We start from the raw sequence: 20,557 nt of genomic DNA on the forward strand, positions 1-20,557 counted from the left end.
TTAACCGGCTTTTTTATTAATGCAATACAGTGAATGACAGCCGTCTGTGTCTCCCAGTGTCTTACATTATTGTCAGTTTAGTGTTCAGTGATTAATTTACACAGAAACAAAAGATAACATGTATGCCTTCATCTCGAATACATTATTTGTGTCTTACATTTTCATAATGAACTCAGATAAATTTGAGTGCCGACTCATTTTTCCATCAGTTCTTTTACATGAATTGGAATGTGTGCAAAGGATTGTGGGAGATTGAAGAACACGAAGGATACACTTGATGCATCCTTCAAAATGATCTGAATTAAAGACACAAAATGAAGTCTGTCTTCAAAAGATCCTTCAAACTGAGACGGCCTTCAGAGGCGCTTGATGACGTGGCAGTCGAGATATGCAGCCTTACTAGGACACAGCCACGGTTTGAGAAACACCCGCAAATTATGTACAATATCCCAGAAATCAATCTGTGCCCCGTGATTTAAACACCTCTGATCTCTGAGTTTCTCTTTGTTCATAATGTTTTAGACTGTAATGATTGCACTCAGTGTTACTTACCGATCATTTCTGTCTCCAATTAAGTCTATCAGGTGAAACTCCTGCAGTGTCTTCTCTGAGGACAACAACACAAACACTAAAGCTGACCACTGAGACGAGGAGAGTTTCACATCACATAATCCTCCAGAGCTCATATGAGGTTCAGCTTCGTTCACTAGTGAAAGATCACCCAGTTCATTCAGACAGTGAAACAGATTGATGTATTTATCTGGAGAGGGATTCTCACTGATCTTTTCTTTAATATAGTCAACTGTTTTCTCATTGTTGTGAGAGCTGTTTGCTGTCTGTGTCTTTAGTTCTTGTAAGAGACTCTGATTAGACTCCACTGACAGACCCAGAATGAAACGAAGGAAAAGGTCCAGATGCCCATTTTTACTGTGTAAAGCCTCATCCACAGCTCTCTGATGGATATCAGATAGGGAAACTTTGTCTCCATTAGTTGGTTTGGTAATCTGGTCAAACACATTGATGTTATTGTTGATAAAGGAGAGATGCACATATAGAGCTGCTAGATGTTCCTGAATGCTCAGATGAACAAAGCAGAAGACTTTCCCCTGATACAAGCCCAACTCCTCTCTGAAGATCTGAGTGCACAATCCTGAGTAAACTGATGCTTCTGCCACATCAATGCCACACTCGCTCAGGTCTTTCTCATAGAAGATCAGGTGGCCTTTCAGAAGCTGCTGATAAGCCAGTTTCCCCAGTTTGACAATCATGTCCTCATCTTTCACTTTCTTCTCATAGTCCTTCTCATGTTTGATGTTGGTCTGAATGAGCAGGAAGTGTGTGTACATTTGAGTGAGAGTCTTGGGAATCTCTCCTCTCTCTGCTTCACTCAACATCTTCTCTAGAACAGTGGCTGAGATCCAGCAGAACACTGGGATGTGGCACATAATAAAGAGGCTCCTTGATGACTTCAGGTGTGAGATGATCCTGTCAGCCAGACTCTGATCACTGATTCTCTTCCTGAAGTATTCCTCCTTCTGTGTGTTACTGAAGCCTCGTACCTCTGTCACTCGATGGACACACTCAGATGGGACGAGATCCGCTGCTGCTGGTCTGGAGGTGATCCAGATGAGAGCAGAGGGAAGCAGATTCCCCACAATAAGGTTCGTCAGCAGCTTGTCCACTGAGGCTGATTCAGTCACATCACACAACCCCACATCGCTCTGAAAATCCAGAGACAGACGACACTCATCCAGACCATCAAAGATGAACAACACTTTATACTCATCACTGGATATGTCCATTTCTTTGGTTTCAGGAAAAAAGTGATGAAGAAGATCTGAAAGACTGAGTGTTTTGTCCATCAAGTTGAGCTCTCTGAAAGCAAGTGGAAATATGAGCTGGACGTCCTGATTCTCTTTCCCTTCAGCCCAGTCCAGGATGAACTTCTGCACAGAGACTGTTTTTCCAATGCCAGCGACTCCCTTTGTCAGCACAGTTCTGATGGGTTTGTCTTGTCCAGGTAAAGGTCTAAAGATGTCACTGCATTTGATCGGTGTGTCCTCTGTTTCTGCTCTCCTGGACTGTGTCTCAATCTGTCTCACCTCATGCTCATTATTGATCTCTCCACTTTCACTCTCTGTGATGTAGAGCTCTGTGTAGATCTCATTCAGGAGTGTTGGGTTTCCCTGCTTTGATATTCCCTCAGACAAACACTCAAACTTCTGTCTCAGATTTGATCTCAATGTGTTGAGGACTTCAGCAGGTTTAGAGTCATGGCTGTAAGATTAAAATACCACATTATTATACAAGTCAGAGAAATAAATAACCATAAATTACAAAATTATTTGTTTTCTGTATTATGGGACACAGAACATCATTTAAGGCCCGTTCACACGAAGGACGATAACGTACTCGGTTACTAACGCAGGGTTCTTGCAGGTTTCAGCAAGTCAAATTTAAGACCTTTTTAAGACATTTTAAGACCATAAAGTTTGAAATTTAAGACCTACATTGCCAAAAATTCAAATCAATGAATTCATTTTATTTCAATGAATTAAGTAATTGAAAAAACATTCATTTAATTTACAGATAAAACAATCACATTAGTAACCTTCCACACCCAACAACGTGTGTCAGAATCAGAATCAGATATATAATTTTTTTTATAGAAAATTGTACTATGCATATTATACTGTAAAAAACACATAATTAGTTGATTTTAGTTGATCATAGTTGATCATAACTAGAGATGAAATGGCATGAACATTTCATTTCAATGATTATCGTGACAAAAATGACCACGGTTATCACAGAATCCTGTTCAAAAAGTACTAATACTACACAATGTCGAAAACCAGCAAATAACAAATAAAATTAGCATCAATATGCACTTTTTGTTTACATAAACATAAAAATAATACCATTAAAAATGATAGCCAGATTTTAAAAGTGTCTTGCAACATGTTATATACTAACATGTACAAGTTCAAATAAAATTGACAAAAAAGTTTTTTTATAAAAAGATAAACCTCACATATTTCAGACTTTAAATCATTTTTTATAAAAAAAATTATTGACATTTACAATGCACTTTAGCTTATCTTTTATTATTAATAGTAAAATTCGGTCGGATTTTCCCGTGGTGTCTGTCGTTGCTATGCAACCATGCACTGCGCTCTCCACAATGACAAAGAAGTTTTAGTGGCTAATGGATTTCCACCGGCGAGAAACGCTTGCTGTAGCTCTGCTTCAAGATTTATTTACGGAGAAGAGAAAAACACCCGTAGTGTAGTGTTTGGGTGCACCCGCATCCTTCCAGTTGAGTGAGCTTTCAATGTTGTTACGGAAAGGGGCGAAGCTGATTGGTTGGTTCTTGTCACATGACCTGCGGTGCGTTTGCAGCATTCTGAAGAGTTGAGATTTTTTTTATCTCGCTGCGCCTGGAAAAAAACGAGTGCGTCGCTTCAATTATGAGCGCGCGCCTACATTTGAACGCACTTGAGCGTGCAAAAGATGCGATATGTGAACGGCCTGTTGGCGAGACCTTTTTTAGACCTGACTAAATGAAATTTAAGACCACGGATGAAAATCTGGCAGTTTTTAAGACATTTTAAGGCCTTAAATTTAAAGTTCAGAATTTTAGACTTTTTTAGACTTTTTTAGACTTTTTAAGACTTTTTAAGACCCCGCGGGAACCCTGCTAACGTAACCTCGGTTCTCTCTAGAAGAGGGAACAAGTACTGCGTAAGTATCTTACGCTAGGGGAAATCCCTTTTCCGCGAGATATTGAAGCCAAAAAATTATCCTTAATTTTGTATTATTGTAAAACGTGTTGCGGCAGCATACAGACATAGGCAAGACGGCTCGTGTGCCTATTGGCTGTTCTGCGGCAACTGCAGCAGCCTATCGAGCGAGGCCTAGCGTGACGTCCGCTTAACCACTGATATAATAATAATAATACTAATAATAATTAATTAACCCCTACTTGCTCCTGTGGCATGCAACCTCTGACATGTATAGAAATTGTAAGTCAGCTAAATTAATAAATGTAATTATTATTATTATTATTATTATTAAATGTATAATAACTGACTGGTTTTTGATTTTCTCTCCAATATAATTTTCAGAATGGAAAGCTGAAAAGGATCCAGAAAGGGCAGCTGAGATTTACAGAAGGGATTTACTGCAACAATCAGAAACATTCAGGAGTCTGAAAGTTGTAATGGACATGCATGAGAGCCAGGAGGAGAAAGAGCGTGCGGTTGTGGTTTTCTACAAGCAAAATAACATCAACTGGGCCAGTCCATTTTGTGTGTTTTTGAAAGGTACTATTCAGTGTTTCCAACAGAATTGGATAGTATAAGTGATTATACTTTATTAAATAATATAGTATACAAGATAGATGATAATTCATCTCCGCTGATATTTCATAGTTTTCACGAGACGTTTTTTGCTCGTTTTCTGAATTGACACCTCAAAATCCCCAGAAAGATGTCATTTAGCTTGATTTCATGGAAGCAAACATGTCTCACCAGTTTAGTTTAATCAACTGCAGCAGCCTATCGAGCGAGGCCTAGCGTGACGTCAGACCCAATGAGGGTGCTTCGCGCCCACTGCGTCACGTCCCGCCGAAACGGGCGTGGCTTAGGCCTATAAATACAGCTCGCAGGCAGCTGATATCTGGTTTTTCATCGCCGAAGCTAACCAGAGCGTGTGCATGCACGGCAAGATACACAGTACTCGTTCCCTCTTCTAATAGTATGCAGCGCTGACGCAGCCTGCCCAGCGGCGGAGCAGGGTTGACGTCATGCGGCAAGCTTTTGAAGGTAGAGCCAGCTTAGCGCGCCGTCCAGCGGAGGGCGGGCAAAGGTGGGCTGCTATCGCTTCTTCGACCGGCGGCAGCGAATGGTAACCTCTGTTTTTAGCATCGTCAACAGCGGAGAATGCTAGCGAAACAGAAGAGCGCATTCTAGCTGAGAAGGGGGCGTTCCAAGACTTAGCGACTTCTTCGTGTAACTCAGGAAGAAAGGGCGCTGGTCTGGACGCAGGCGAAGCGCGCTCCCCGGGAAGAAAATATCCATCCAGCCGGTTGTGAGCAGGCTGTTCAGGCGTAGACCACTCGAGGCCGAGGCTCGCCGCGGCCTGTGCGAGTATGCGCATCAGCTCTGACTCGATGCTAGCTCTTTTGCCTGATGATGCGCGACCAGAGGGCGCGAGATCCACAGAGCTCGCCCAATCCTCACTGCCCGATGCCAGGAGAGAGCAGGAATCATCCTCCCCCAATGCAGCTTTCTCATCAGCGTCATCGACGGAAGCGGCGGCAGATGGCGGCAGATGGCGGCAGATGGCGGCCGCTGTCCGTCAGGAAGAGACACTGACGAAGCCGGTGAAGCTGGCGGGCGAACCGGCGAGCTTTGACGGGTGGGGGAAGGTTCCGGGACCCGCTGAGCACGGTGCTTTTTACGGCGCGGCACTACAGCGGGCTATGGAGGGATTATTGGGTCAGAATGAAAACTAAAAGTCTAAAACTAAAAGTCTTAAACGAAAACTAAAAGTCTAAATTTGAAACTAAAAGTCTAAGTCGAAAACTAAAAGTCTAAGTCGAAAATGAATTTGGTATTTAGGATTGGGCATTTGGTATTTAGGATAGGGCATTTTGTATTTAGGATTGGGCATTTGGGCATTTAGCCATTTAGGATTTAGGATTGGGCATTTAATCATTTAGCCATTTAGGATTTACGATTGGGGATTTGGGGATTTAGGATTGGGCATTTGAGGATTGAGGATTGGGCATTTGAGGATTGAGGATTGAGGAGTGTATGCAAATAAGGAGGCGTGGCCCAAATACTGGAGGCTGGGTTTGAAATGGCTGGTGCGCAAAGGCACCTTATGGACAGCAGAGGGAGCTCCCAGTGCTAAGGAGCACACTGGCAGAGCGTCCTCTTCAAAGTGGAAGTTGTCGTGCAGCTGCCATCCACGTTGGCTGCCATATTAACGATGGCAAAGCCAGAGCTAGCATCTTTGTTGAGACAGGCGCTGGACGTTTTGGACAAAGAAAAGGCTTCCAGTAACGGTGGAGAGGCTTCTTCCTCGACCAACACCTTTCCCTCGTCCATTTTACCAACACCGAACAGGTTCGGTCTAAACGCAACACCGACTCGCGCCCACCATGCTGTTCAAGGTAAGTTACATTAATGTTAGAAAAATATTAAGTGCAATGTGTATTTTCCTGTCAAAGTCAAGGTAACGTTACAGCAAAGAGTACATATATGATGACGACAGTACGCAAGTATTTCATGTAAAGTCCTTTAGTGCGGTCGCAGAATTGCAGTGTGAAACCAGACCAAAACTAACCGAATGTATCAAAACATGAACTTTGGTTCGGACCTTGGTGCGGACTTTCAGGTGTGAAAACCCCCTTATGCACAATCTGAAAGAGTGCAGTGTTTCCTTTAATAATTACAGTGTGTCTGTTATGATCGTTGTTTGATGAATGTGTTAACTTAACATTTCAATTCCATGTTTATTTGTTAGTTTGTTTTAACTTCTTATTCTAGGTATGGGGGAGTTCTGCTGATGAAAATGATGGACCTATGGTTGAATGCATGTATTGCCACAACAGTTTCAAACATTGCAATATGCAGGATCACATAGACATTTGTACAAGGTATGTTATATTGTTATATTGAAATTATTTATCAATTAAATAAAAATTAGAAGTTTCTTTAAATGTGTGTATTTTTAATCTCTTCTTAAATTTCAGAGATTTTGGCAACACAGAAACTCCCAAGTTACAAGCTGAGGCTGACAACCATGGAAAGATGGACACCAGTACAGAAAGACAGGCAACACCAGAGGCCAGTGGTCATAGACACACACAAAGTGAGGCTGACATGCACATGCAGATGCAGATTGAAAGCAGGCAACACACTGAGAGACAGACTGATAGATGGCCACAAACCGACAGTGACCCACACAGACTCAGAAGGCAATCAAGTCAGAGAGAAGAACAGCCATCATGCAGCAGTAACAGTGATTCAGTAAACATCTTTCTATCTCCTGAAAAAAGTCATAATGTCGGTATGTTCAAGAGCTTTTCTTATAGTTGACCCTTTTTCCTTCTACAAAGTGTTGATATGGTCTTATACAGTAGACTGCCTTGCTAATAATATCTGTCAGTGATTGATCTTGGAGGTTAAGAGCATTTTCTAAAGCCTCAAATATACTCAGGAGCGAACGCGGACAAGGACAGCTGCGGACACGGACTACCGTACTTCTGTTTATACTTCCTTCTGCAGATTTTTTTTTTTGTCTCGCATGCATGGAAAAGTATAATCCTTGCATAAGGGCGTACTCACACTAGGCCCGGATGCCTTGTACCGTGCCCGAGCACGATTGTCCCCACTGGCCTGCGCTCACACCGCACCTAACGATCCGAGCCATAGCATGTTTACGTCATGCTATATATTGATTTGTTTGTGGCAGCCCGCTTAACCACTGATATAATAATAATAATACTAATAATAATTAATTAACCCCTACTTGCTCCTGTGGCATGCAACCTCTGACATGTATAGAAATTGTAAGTCAGCTAAATTAATAAATGTAATTATTATTATTATTATTATTATTATTAAATGTATAATAACTGACTGGTTTTTGATTTTCTCTCCAATATAATTTTCAGAATGGAAAGCTGAAAAGGATCCAGAAAGGGCAGCTGAGATTTACTGCAACAATCAGAAACATTCAGCAGTCTGAAAGTTGTAATGGACATGCATGAGAGCCAGGAGGAGAAAGAGCGTGCGGTTGTGGTTTTCTACAAGCAAAATAACATCAACTGGGCCAGTCCATTTTGTGTGTTTTTGAAAGGTACTATTCAGTGTTTCCAACAGAATTGGATAGTATAAGTGATTATACTTTATTAAATAATATAGTATACAAGATAGATGATATTTCATCTCCGCTGATATTTCATAGTTTTCACGAGACGTTTTTTGCTCGTTTTTCTGAATTGACACCTCAAAATCCCCAGAAAGATGTCATTTAGCTTGATTTCATGGAAGCAAACATGTCTCACCAGTTTAGTTTAATCCAGTTGAGTTTGGTTTGGGTTTCAGACATTGAGAGATACTCCTGTCTTTAACTAATATAGATGGTATTGTTATTTGTTTATTGACACTGTCTTGAAATCATACAGGCCTAGCACAGTTGTGATTAGAGGGTCGGCTGATTAGCAGCAGCCACCATGGCCTACTTCATGCAGGTTAGAGCATCTTACTGGATTTTGAGGTTGACTTAGAAAAACTGAGCAGGATTGTTTGTTCCTGAAAGCGTATCCGGCAATTCTGAGAATATTATCTTGTTAATACTAAAAAACAAACCAGAATATTTTTCCCAATTGAATTACTTCTGTACAATTCTAATCAAGTAATGGGCAATATAGAGACATTAGAGAAGAAAATTAATGGACAACTATTTTGATAATCAATTAATTGTTTGTCATTTTTTTAAAGCAAAAATGTGAAACATACTGATTTCATCTTCTTAAATATAAGGGATTTCTGCCATTTCTGAGTGAAGGGTATTTGGGGTTTTGTACTGTTGGTTGGAAAAAATAAGCAATTTGAAGATGTCACTTTGGGCTCTGTATAATTGTGATGAGCATTTTTCACAATTTCTTGACATTTTATAGACTAATTTTTTAATTGTGAAGATAGTATAATGAAAATAATCGTTAGGTGCAACCCTAATGGATATATGGCATTGATAACCCCTAAGATCCTTAATGTAACTTTCTTTACTACTACATCATGCCTTTTTTTCACAAAAAATGACCAAATCCACAGAATACAAATACACGGAAAACCTGTGTTAATGGCAGTATAAAGGGTTGTGGTTACTGCTTTGTTACAGGTGTCAGTAAGTGGCATATTCAAGCACAAATGATTTGTAATAGTAATATATTCATTCCAAAAAATAATGTAATGCATCTCTCAACTCATGTTACAGGTGATCCCGCAGTGGGAGATGGAGTGAACAGATTCTTTTTCACATTTGGGATTTCAAAACTCCAGTCTGGATTCAGTTTTGGCCTAGGTATATAATGTATATTTGGTTGTGTTACTATGTCTCTCGAATAAAATACAATATATTTACTTTTTTTTTTTTTTTTTTTAAGATGACACCAACAAAAGTTTGCTCTTTGTTGGTGAGGAAGACCACCTGGTGCCTTCCACCTCTACTTTCCTGCTGGAAGGCGATATCTTTCATGTTGCTGGATGGATTATTGGGCACTCCTTTTTAAATGGGGGACCCAGGCTGACTGGATTAAGCCAAGCCATTTTGGACTTGATTTCTGGAAAAGAAGACACAAACCAGCTTGCACCTCAAGACAGCCCAGACATTGATGTGAGGGAAGTTGTCACTCTGGTATGTCTTTGTTGTTGTTGTTTGATATTATTTATTTATGGGAATGCCATATCATTAGTTAATGCCCAATGTATGTAGCCTACTGTATACAGTATATAAAATATTAGTCAACTAAATTTTCATGTGACATCATAATATGTAACCTCTTTATTTTTGGACATACTTATTTCTTCCCTTTTTTTCTCTTTTCCCTTATTTTTCTGGGATTTTCTTTTTTTTTTTTTGCTGATGTTTGACTCGATGCAAATGTATCAAGTAATTGTTTGGATGAGCAGCTGTTTTAACAATCGCATATGTTAATTGTACATTGAACAGCTTACCGGCAAGGACCCTTTGAGCCCAGCTGATAAACACAATGTTGCCGAAATGTGTGTGGCTTGGGATCTGCCCACTGTTGTTAATGACACCAACAGGAACTGGCTTGCAGAAAAGATCCTTCACCATTCTGTAAGTATAATTCTACATAATTTCTTAAGGTGCTTTCAGACCAAAAGTGAAGTGAGTGTTGGGGGTGGTGCAAAAGGACCAAAAGGACCAGCGACAAGCATACTAGAGGCACAGCTAGAACGCGCAAGTGTTTTTGCCAGAATACTCTGTTCACCCTGTTATTTCATTGTTGTTTTTAGTCAAGGTAAGCCTATCTTCGATCCTATTGTTACTTTGTATTTTTAACTTCACATAATTCTGTATTTTAGAGAGACGCGTTGGCACAATTAACAACAGCCGCGAGTGAAAATTAAAATTATTGTTACATTTGCACTTAAGCCTTTGCTCCTAGCAGGTTGGAATTGCCACATTTTCGCGTTATTTACACTTAATTGCCCGACCGAAACAGCATCTGTAAGAATAGCTTTAAATAGAGACATTTCAGATCATTCCAGCAGGACCAGCGACAAGCATACTAGAGGCACAGCTAGAACGCGCAAGTGTTTTTGCCAGAATACTCTGTTCACCCTGTTATTTCATTGTTGTTTTTAGTCAAGGTAAGCCTATCTTCGATCCTATTGTTACTTTGTATTTTTAACTTCACATAATTCTGTATTTTAGAGAGACGCGTTGGCACAATTAACAACAGCCGCGAGTGAAAATTAAAATTATTGTTACATTTGCACTTAAGCCTTTGCTCCTAGCAGGTTGGAATTGCCACATTTTCGCGTTATTTACACTTAATTGCCCGACCGAAACAGCATCTGTAAGAATAGCTTTAAATAGAGACATTTCAGATCATTCCAGCAGGACCAGCGACAAGCATACTAGAGGCACAGCTAGAACGCGCAAGTGTTTTTGCCAGAATACTCTGTTCACCCTGTTATTTCATTGTTGTTTTTAGTCAAGGTAAGCCTATCTTCGATCCTATTGTTACTTTGTATTTTTAACTTCACATAATTCTGTATTTTAGAGAGACGCGTTGGCACAATTAACAACAGGCGCGAGTGAAAATTAAAATTATTGTTACATTTGCACTTAAGCCTTTGCTCCTAGCAGGTTGGAATTGCCACATTTTCGCGTTATTTACACTTAATTGCCCGACCGAAACAGCATCTGTAAGAATAGCTTTAAATAGAGACATTTCAGATCATTCCAGCAGGACCAGCGACAAGCATACTAGAGGCACAGCTAGAACGCGCAAGTGTTTTTGCCAGAATACTCTGTTCACCCTGTTATTTCATTGTTGTTTTTAGTCAAGGTAAGCCTATCTTCGATCCTATTGTTACTTTGTATTTTTAACTTCACATAATTCTGTATTTTAGAGAGACGCGTTGGCACAATTAACAACAGCCGCGAGTGAAAATTAAAATTATTGTTACATTTGCACTTAAGCCTTTGCTCCTAGCAGGTTGGAATTGCCACATTTTCGCGTTATTTACACTTAATTGCCCGACCGAAACAGCTGTACTCACTCAAGCGGTGAAAGCATTATCCGTATATCTGTGTAATTTGCGCGCTGTCGCGGAAGCGTCAGCGGAAGCGTTCAGCTCTCGTGTTCAGCCTCCTCGTGTGAAGACCGACTCGGGAAAAGACCAGCGACTCTACCTGCGCGACTCCACCGAGCAAGGACACCAGAAAGGCACTTAAGTATCTCCTCTTCCCTTTCTCTTCCCTCTACTTACCTTATTGTTCACCCTAATCAACATGTGCTTTCAATACATTCCTGTTATCTCTCGGCACCGTCCTTTCATCACGCGCAATAGGCAGCGCAATACTGCCAATCTGCGTCCCATCCTCACATCCTCACATACTCCTCTCTCTCTTTCCGTGGGTCTATGGAATTGTCAGTCAGCAGTCAATAAAGCTGACTTCATTCCAGCCTTTGCATCTCATTCTACTCTTAGTATCTTGGGGCTGACTGAGACCTGGATTCGTCCAGAAGACTCAGCAACCCCTGCTGCTCTCTCTAGCAATTTCTCCTTCTCCCACTCCCCTCGCCAGTCTGGGAGAGGTGTGGGTACAGGGCTTCTCGTTTCTAACAATTGCAAATACTCCACGCTCTCTTCTCTATGCAACAACAACTCATTTGAATATCATGCTATTACACTTACAACCCCCATTAAAATCCATATTGTAGTCATTTATCGCCCCCCAGGTCAGCTGGGTAACTTTGTAGATGAGCTGGATGTGCTGCTGTCCACTTTCCCTGAGGACGGCACCCCACTTCTAGTCTTCGGTGACTTCAACATTCATCTCGAAAAGCCACATGCAACAGACTTCACCTCTCTCCTAGCCTCTTTCGATCTCAAACGACTCATCACCACAGCTACTCACAAATCAGGCAACCAACTGGACCTGGTTTACACACGCAACTGCACCACAGAAAACATCCTGGTGACACCTCTCCACGTTTCAGATCATTTCCTCATTACTTTCAGTCTACAACTCTCTACCCCTGCACCCCCACCCCCACCACCAGTCACTTTCAGACGAAACCTGCGCTCACTTTCCCCCTCCCATCTCTCCTCTGCCGTGTCATCCTCTCTTCCCCCACCCTCACAATTCTCATCTCTGGATGTGAATACCGCAACGGACACCTTATGCTCCACTCTAATCTCTTCTCTAGACATTATCTGCCCTCTCTCCTCCAGGCCAGCACGCACTACTCCCTCTAACCCCTGGTTATCTGAGGTTCTTCGGGAACACCGGACCAAACTCAGGGCAGCGGAGAGGAAATGGCATAAATAAAAAGACGCATCTGACCTGAGTATGTATCAATCTCTCCTCTCCTCCTTTTCTGTTGATGTTCATGCTGCAAAATCTTCATACTTCCACAACAAGATCAACAGCTCCTCCAACACACGATTACTCTTCAAGACATTCAACTCTCTCCTCTGTCCACCTCCACCACCTCCCGCCTCCTCCTTAACTGCTGACGATTTTGCGACCTTCTTCACCAACAAAACAACAGCTATCAGCAGTCAGTTCTCAGCTCCACACACACAGGAACCCAGACCGACCCCTTCCACAGCCAATACCCCTCTGTCCTCCTTTTCTTCGCTAACCGAGGAAGAAGTATCTACACTTCTCCTCTCCAGTCACCCTACCACCTGCACGCTTGACCCCATCCCCTCACACCTTCTACAAGCCATCTCTCCCACACTTCTACCATCACTCACACACATCATCAACTCATCCCTCCACACTGGCACCTTCCCTACAGCATTCAAGCAGGCTCGGGTTACCCCACTGCTCAAAAAACCAACGCTAAACACATCATTGGTAGAGAATTACAGACCTATCTCTCTCCTACCATTCATTGCGAAGACACTTGAAAGAGCTGTCTTCAACCAACTAACATCCTTCTTGTCTCTAAACAACCAGCTGGATGTCAACCAATCTGGCTTCAAGAAAGGACATTCAACTGAGACTGCATTACTGTCAGTCACAGAAGCCCTACGGATCGCAAAAGCTGCTTCCAAATCTTCAGTCCTCATTCTCCTGGATCTGTCTGCTGCCTTCGACACGGTGAATCATCAGATCCTTCTGTCCACCCTCTCATCACTGGGCATCACAGGAACTTCACTCCACTGGTTTGAGTCCTATCTCACAGGTAGGTCCTTCAAGGTCGCATGGAGAGGCGAGGTATCCAGAGCACATCAGCTGACCACAGGGGTTCCCCAGGGTTCAGTTCTTGGTCCCCTCCTCTTCTCCATCTACACCACATCACTGGGACACATCATACAGGCACACGGTTTTTCCTACCACTGCTATGCTGATGACACACAGCTCTTCCTCTCCTTTCAACCAGATGATCCCACAGTAGCTGCACGGGTCTCAAGCTGTCTGGCGGACATCTCCACATGGATGAAGGAACACCACCTGCAGCTCAACCTGGCAAAGACTGAGCTTCTCGTCCTCCCTGCCAATCCGTCTCTACAGCACGACTTCACCATCCAGCTAGAGTCATCATTAATCACCCCATCAAGATCGGTCAGAAATCTTGGAGTAACGTTTGATGACCAGCTGACCTTCACAGATCACATTTCAAAGACAGCTCGATCATGCAGGTTTGCACTGCACAACATCAGGAAGATCAGGCCTTTCCTAACTGAGCATGCAACACAACTTATCGTCCAGGCCCTGGTCATCTCTAGGCTTGACTACTGCAATGCCCTTCTGGCTGGACTCCCAGCATGTGCGACCAAACCCCTACAGATGATCCAGAATGCTGCAGCTCGTCTTGTCTTCAACGAGCCAAAGAGGGCCCACGTCACTCCTCTGTTCATCTCTCTGCACTGGCTACCTCTAGCTGCTCGCATCAAGTTCAAGGCACTGACGCTTGCTTACAGAACTATCACAGGCTCAGCTCCCTCCTACTTTCACTCACTCCTACGAGTCTACATCCCTACCAGACACCTACGATCGGTCAACGAGCGACGTCTCGTGGTTCCATCACAGAAAGCCACAAAATCACTTTCCAGAACATTCTCATTTACAGTTCCATGCTGGTGGAACGCTCTCCCCACCCTCATCCGGAATGCAGAATCCCTGACAACATTCAAAAAACAGCTGAAAACCAATCTCTTCCGTGAGCACTTAACCTTATAGAAAAAAAAAAAAAAAAAAAAAAAATCCTTTCCCTTTGAAACATCACTTATCAGGCTTATGCTACTCTGAATAATACCTGAACTTCGTATTTTGAGCACTTCCTGCGTTGTTGTTGCTTTTGCCTCTTTATGATGACTCGCTGAACTTAGTCCTAATTTGTAAGTCGCTTTGGATAAGGGCGTCTGCTAAATGACTAAATGTAAATGTAAATGTAAATGTGGTGGGTTTACTGTTTTGCCTTTTGCCACCCTTTTGCCTTCAAACTGCATCAGTTCTTCTAGGTTCACTTGCACAAGGTTTTTGAAGGAACTCTGCCGGTAGTTCAGCCCAAACATGTTGGAAAACTACCCACAGTTCTTCTGTGGATTTACACAGCTTCAGTTGCTTCTCTATCTTAATGTAATCAGACAGACTTGATGATGTTGAGATCAGGGCTCTGTGGGGGCCATACCATCACTTCCAGGACACAATGTTCTTCTTTAAACTGAAGATGTGAATGACTATATTAGATGATATACATTATAATTTCTTTCGCTGTATGTTTGGGGTTGTTGTCATGCTGCTGAAAGCTAAAAGATCACTGACTTTGTGTAAATGTACCAAGAAGAACTTATGCTGTCTTGAAGACAAAGGATGGTCACGCCAAATATTCTTGTGATTTATATTTTGTTTCTGTTCACTCACTTTGCATTTTAATTGATAAATATAATCTATTAACATTTCTATTTTTTAAATCATTCTTACTTTACAGCAGGTTCAATTTTTAAATGTCAAACTACATTTTTAGTCAGTTGAATTTGGATAATCCTATTCAGGTGATTACTCGAAGGATCCGTCAGATCAAGCAACTGAAAAAAGGCCTGAAAGACACTGGAGTTATGCAACTTCTTAAGGAAAAACCAGAGACTGTTGCCGTTCTTTTCCCCCGTTCATCGAGCCTGGTGGTCATGCCAGAGGTACCATGTCTACATTATTAATCCTATGCCATTCATTCAAGATGTTTGGTAGTATCACACAAGATATAGTATTTCAGTTTGAGAGTTTATATGCCATCCATTCTGATGGTTTTGTATCTACCTTCACATTTACCTAGATGATTCTTGAACGAGTCATCTGGCCTTCAAATGATAGCTCTGACAGTGAGCAGGAGTGCAACATTGAACTGCAGTGCTCTGCTCTCGCATTTTTCCGGCAGTACGTGGAAAATGGTAAGTTAAGTAATAACTTGTCATGTAAGAAATAACGGTAAGGTTGCTTCCATACTGGTACACATGAACCTGAATTTCCATAGTTTAAAATGTAACTTTACATATTTTATGCCCAACACACATCATCTATCCTCCCGGATAGTTTTGTTGTGAGGTTAAATAAATCTGCCATAAATGTCTTCCATCAGTTCAATACTGTACCATTGTCAGGCAATGGTACACACTGTGTAGCTATTTTATTGTTGTGTTTAAGGCACAAAAAAATTACATATGAACAATTCTGAAAGCAGCATCAGAATCCTTTGGTATTTGTAAAATATTTCTCAAAAAATGACAACTCCAAGGTCACTCGGAGTTCAAACCTCCACCAAAGCATAATAGTCCACTTAAATTTGTTTTTCGTTCCTCAGGTAAGCCTTTTTTTGCACATGATGCATTCAAGGACTGACAGAGATTGAAAAATCCAATAACAATTCATTTAATTAATATTTATATACAGGTAGATGATATATGGTGTAATTTTGGCAATTCTTGGTCTGGATCCACTCCTAAATTTAATAGTTCCTCCCTTTACCTGTGTTACACCAGTTTGGGGGAAATTGGCCTGGTAGCTTTTGCACAATGCAGCTGACAAACAGACAGACAAGCATTGAAAACATCCTTTGTGGAGATAACGAGTTAGGAGTTAGGTGGATTATTATAACTGTCAGTGTCAGTACTTTTATTTATCTATTGTCTGTAAGTTGTGTATTGGTTGTGAGATTAAAACAATGAAGTTTCATACAGAAAACAGACCATAATGGATTTTTAAATGTTGTCTTTATGTCATTTTTCCATAGCCAATTCAGAGAGTTTGAAAGACCTCCTCAAGTTTTGGGTTGGCTGGGTGGTCTTTCCACAACACCTCTACATTGAGGTTACCTCTGGTCTGCTGCCAAAGTCCAAGACCTGCTATGAGACCTTGCAAATTCCAGGACATCATACAGGCTTCAGCAACTTCAAAGAAGCTCTTGAAGGAGCTGTTCGTACAGCAGACCCTGGATTTGGGTTTATCTAGCTACTCGAGGGACAGTTTCAAGGAGTTGTTTATCCTTTTTATGTAGCAGTGTTACATATTGACATGTTCATTTCAACCCAATGCACTTATGTAAACATGGCTATATTTACAGTTATGATTTCATTGTTAGCCAATAAGTTGTAGAAATAAGGTGGTAAGGTTTTTAGCAATGTGTCAACAAGACCATTCTCTTTGATACATTTAAGAAATGTTAATATATTTTTGAAATGTATTGCTGTTCTTAACATTACTAGTGCTTCTTACAATGTTCATTTAAGGGGATTACTGATCGTACTAAAAACAAACTTTGCAAAGCACATAAATCTCTTGTTTATGTATAGCACTAATTATGTGTTAAAAATGTTCTAAGAATAGCTTTAGGACTGATGTGGCATAATCCAAGGTTATTTATCCTCTTCTGTGCATATGTTTAACAAGAGATGCAAAAGTAATATCAGAGTCAAGTGCCATGGAGTTCCAAGTGTCTGCAGGTTAACATTACAAGCACATGCTGTACAAAGTAAATTAACCAGTTGGTTCCTTCTCTACACCTTCAGTTTGTTTGTCTAAATATAGTCACATATTACAGTATGTGATAGAAAGAAAAACCTGCTAACTTCACATGAAGATGGTTAAAGTCAATATTTTCCAAGGGAAATTCAGTAATGTGAGTGAATTTGTTTTAGATAAAACACACAGCATTATTGCAAACTGAGTATCTCAGGTGAGACTTTGAAAGTTCATGTTATGTAAGACTTAAAAGTTAACATAAAATAAACATGTATTTGTTCATTTTGTATGTGAGAATTTTTATTTTGAAAATGAATGTGAAATACAAAATCGTGGTTTCCCTGCAAGGTGAAAGTGAAGCCCCCTGTAGGGAGACAGGTACGCTCAATTTCAGTGCACCAGTTTAACACGTAGGGATGGACAAGGGCCGGGAAAACTTAAAAAAAAAATCATGAATGAATTGCTACTACCTATACTATGAACAAGTGCAAGTGGACTACATTTATAATAAGTGATTATGGTTGAACAATTGTTGGCTTATTTGACGAAGACTGCAGAACTGCAATAACTTAGGGCTACGTGAGAAACATCATCGTCATTATTAGAGAAACGGGTTTGGTGAATAGATTGTAAAACTCTGTTCCACACTCCGGAGCAGAAGGTGGCGGTAATGCACCTACTTAAGTTGGTTGCCAGCCGCCGTTAAAAATCAAAAAGAAGAAGAAGAACATCATCGTCAGTCTAAGCCAATCAGAGGTAGAGTAAGGCGGGTCATGCAGACAGGAGGAGCGTGATCCAGTGTTTGGGCGGAAGTGGATGCTAATCCAAATGCTATGAGAATGGACCAAATGGTGGACTATGTTAGACAGCAACTGCTGGAACTGACAGAGCAAACTGAGCAAGCCATCGTTAGTACGGACTTTATTTTGTACCGGGTTGACTGGCTGTTGGAAAGGATAGGGCAGGTCTCAGCTCTCACAAACTCAGCGTTTCCCCAAGAGTTTGTTTCTGCGTTGGAATCAGTTCGACAGGCTATCCACCTTGAAATGTCCACGGCAGCTGAAGGTGGAACCGCGTATCGAAGTCAGACACGGGACGAACATACAGGATCAGGACGCCCTGCAATACCAATATCTATTAATGTCATATGCAAGTATCTTGAGCTGCGCATTCCTGTTACTAAGATAGCCCTTGCTTTAAGGGTGTCTGAAAAAACAATATGGAGAAGAATGCGAGACCACGACATAAGGTTTGTAATTTTAATTTAAAGTTTAACTATCTGAGTTTTATTTAGAGATAGAGAGAATGAGTGTTCCGGATTTTTTGGGCGGGGGCTCGATGACGCACTGGAGCCCCTGAGCTCCTGGACACGCCCCTACCTGATGACGCACTGGAGCCGCTGAGGCTCGCTCCTCCCCTAACAATATAAATAGAGCACATTCAGTTTGCTGCATTTCACGGCATTTCATTCAGTTTTCTTTTCCGATCGCGAGTTACTGTCAGTACTATTACTATTACAGTACTATTAGTTACTACAGCCTACAGATAGCTAGCTGTGCCTTCGTCACGGAAATGCGTATTACCTGGATGCAATCACGTACAAAACAGATCGGTGTCCTTATTTAAACTTCCGAAAAACGATCACATCAACAACAAGAGGTGGATTCATTTTGTGAAGGGCCACCTTGATGGAGAGCTGAGGATCACCACCAACACCCGCATCTGTAACTTAGTGATCATTTTACACGGGATAGTTTTATAAACTTTCGTCGGAGACGATTCACTGATAATCCGCTGTTACTATAGAATGGGGCCGAACCGACTCGGCCTTCATCCTCCCGTAGCGCCGACAACTGGTGCCATCGTCGGCAGAGTTAGGATAGGAACCTTTCATTTATTTTGTTTTAGAAAATTATTATCAATTCCATCTTGGTCACAGACCAAATATCGTTTTGTTACATAGTGTCCTAGTTGTTACAAAGTTACATTACTTCTCACAGTATTGCTAACATACGGTAATCAACAACCAGTCAATTGTGTTACCAAGTCTATTCCTTAATATTTCAGAATTTCAGACTTCTATGCTGACATGACTGATGCAGAACTTGATAAGATTATTTGTGACATTCAACACATGTTCCCCAACTGTGGCTACAAAATGGTTCAAGGACATCTAAATGGACTGGGCCTGAGGATCCAAAGTAAGAACCTATTTTTGTGTTTGAAAATACTTTTGCCAGTTATTTGAGAAAGATATTCTGGAAGGAAAAATGTTATTCATATTTCCAATAGCTATGTTATGGAGTGGGCATTTGAACAAGTTCAGGTTTATTTAAAGGCCAAAATCACTATTTACAGTCTCAAAAAAAAATTAAAAGGTCTTTTTTTGCACTTGCCTTTCAGCACTACGAGTTCAACGGTCCATGAGGAGAAACGATCCTCAAGGAGTAATGGAGCGCTCATTGAGTCTTCACACAGTGAGAAGAAGATGCTATAGTGTGCCTGCTCCGAACAGCTTGTGGCACATAGATGGGAATCATAAATTAATCAGGCAAGTGTTGTGTAATTTGAAAAGCTGTATGGTAAATGGTCTGTATTTGTATAGCGCCTTACTAGTTTTTTTCGACCGCTCATATTCACACACATTCATACACCAATGAGCAGTCTAAGGTGCCAACTGGACACTGAAATGGAAAATAACAGCCATCAGGAGAAATTTGGGGTTCCATGGAGGACCCATGCTTGTTTATTCTCAACTGTTTTTAAAGGCAGTTAGGCTAGGTCACTTTCTTGTATAACCAGAAGGCAATGCTACTATTGCAACAACATGTAAAAAAAATGCACATTAACACATAACCATTTGTAGATGGGGCTGGTGAAAATGTTCATCAGAAAGCCCTCATTTTGTGAAACAAAGATTATCAAAATATTGACTTTACCCATCAAGTAGACTGAAAGCCTAATAATGTGACCTGGTAAAAAGAATGTTTAAGTGATTATGTGGTGTAAGAGTTATCTTTGCACAAACTGCTTATTTCGAGATCAATAACAGTCTCTGATATTGTATTGGCATCTCTTACAATCTCTTCACCCTTCGCAGGGAGCTTGATTGACAGGCGATCTAACCAATCATAATCCGCCATCCGCCATTTTGTCCGACAAAGCAGTCAGGAGAGATTGCAGATTAACATGGGAGGATTTGAACTTGAAAAACGGAATGTACTGACGCCTTTCCGCGGTTTAAAACAACATTCCTTCTTATGTTCATTCATGTTTATTTGATGCTATAAATGAACTAGAAGGAAGTGAT

At 41.2% G+C, this 20,557-nt stretch overlaps 2 protein-coding genes across 2 annotated transcripts in view; one reads left to right on the forward strand and one right to left on the reverse strand.

Annotated features, from left to right (window-relative positions):
• The window catches only part of LOC309505768 (NLR family CARD domain-containing protein 3-like), a gene marked incomplete at its 5' end in the record, with an annotated part of 54,286 nt that extends 48,170 nt beyond the window's left edge, over positions 1–6,116 (reverse strand). Inside the window, 3 exons of the mRNA XM_082179227.1 lie at positions 553–1,982; positions 2,103–2,277; positions 5,929–6,116. Coding sequence (XP_082035353.1) covers positions 553–1,982; positions 2,103–2,277; positions 5,929–6,116 — 1,793 coding nt within the window. The remainder of the gene's footprint in view (positions 1–552; positions 1,983–2,102; positions 2,278–5,928) is intronic.
• Positions 6,117–7,752: 1,636 nt separating this feature from the next.
• LOC309505769 (uncharacterized protein) lies at positions 7,753–16,737 on the forward strand (the record flags this gene model as incomplete). Its single annotated transcript, XM_082179228.1, has 7 exons — positions 7,753–7,872; positions 9,013–9,099; positions 9,182–9,432; positions 9,748–9,879; positions 15,288–15,428; positions 15,566–15,680; positions 16,520–16,737. The coding sequence occupies exons 1-7, from the start codon at positions 7,770–7,772 to the stop codon at positions 16,735–16,737; spliced, it is 1,047 nt and encodes a 348-aa protein (XP_082035354.1). The 5' UTR covers positions 7,753–7,769.
• Between the last annotated feature and the right edge of the window lie 3,820 nt (positions 16,738–20,557).

This window comes from Leuciscus leuciscus (assembly GCF_965113295.1).
Source record: "Leuciscus leuciscus genome assembly, chromosome: 9".
NCBI lineage: Eukaryota > Metazoa > Chordata > Actinopteri > Cypriniformes > Leuciscidae > Leuciscus > Leuciscus leuciscus.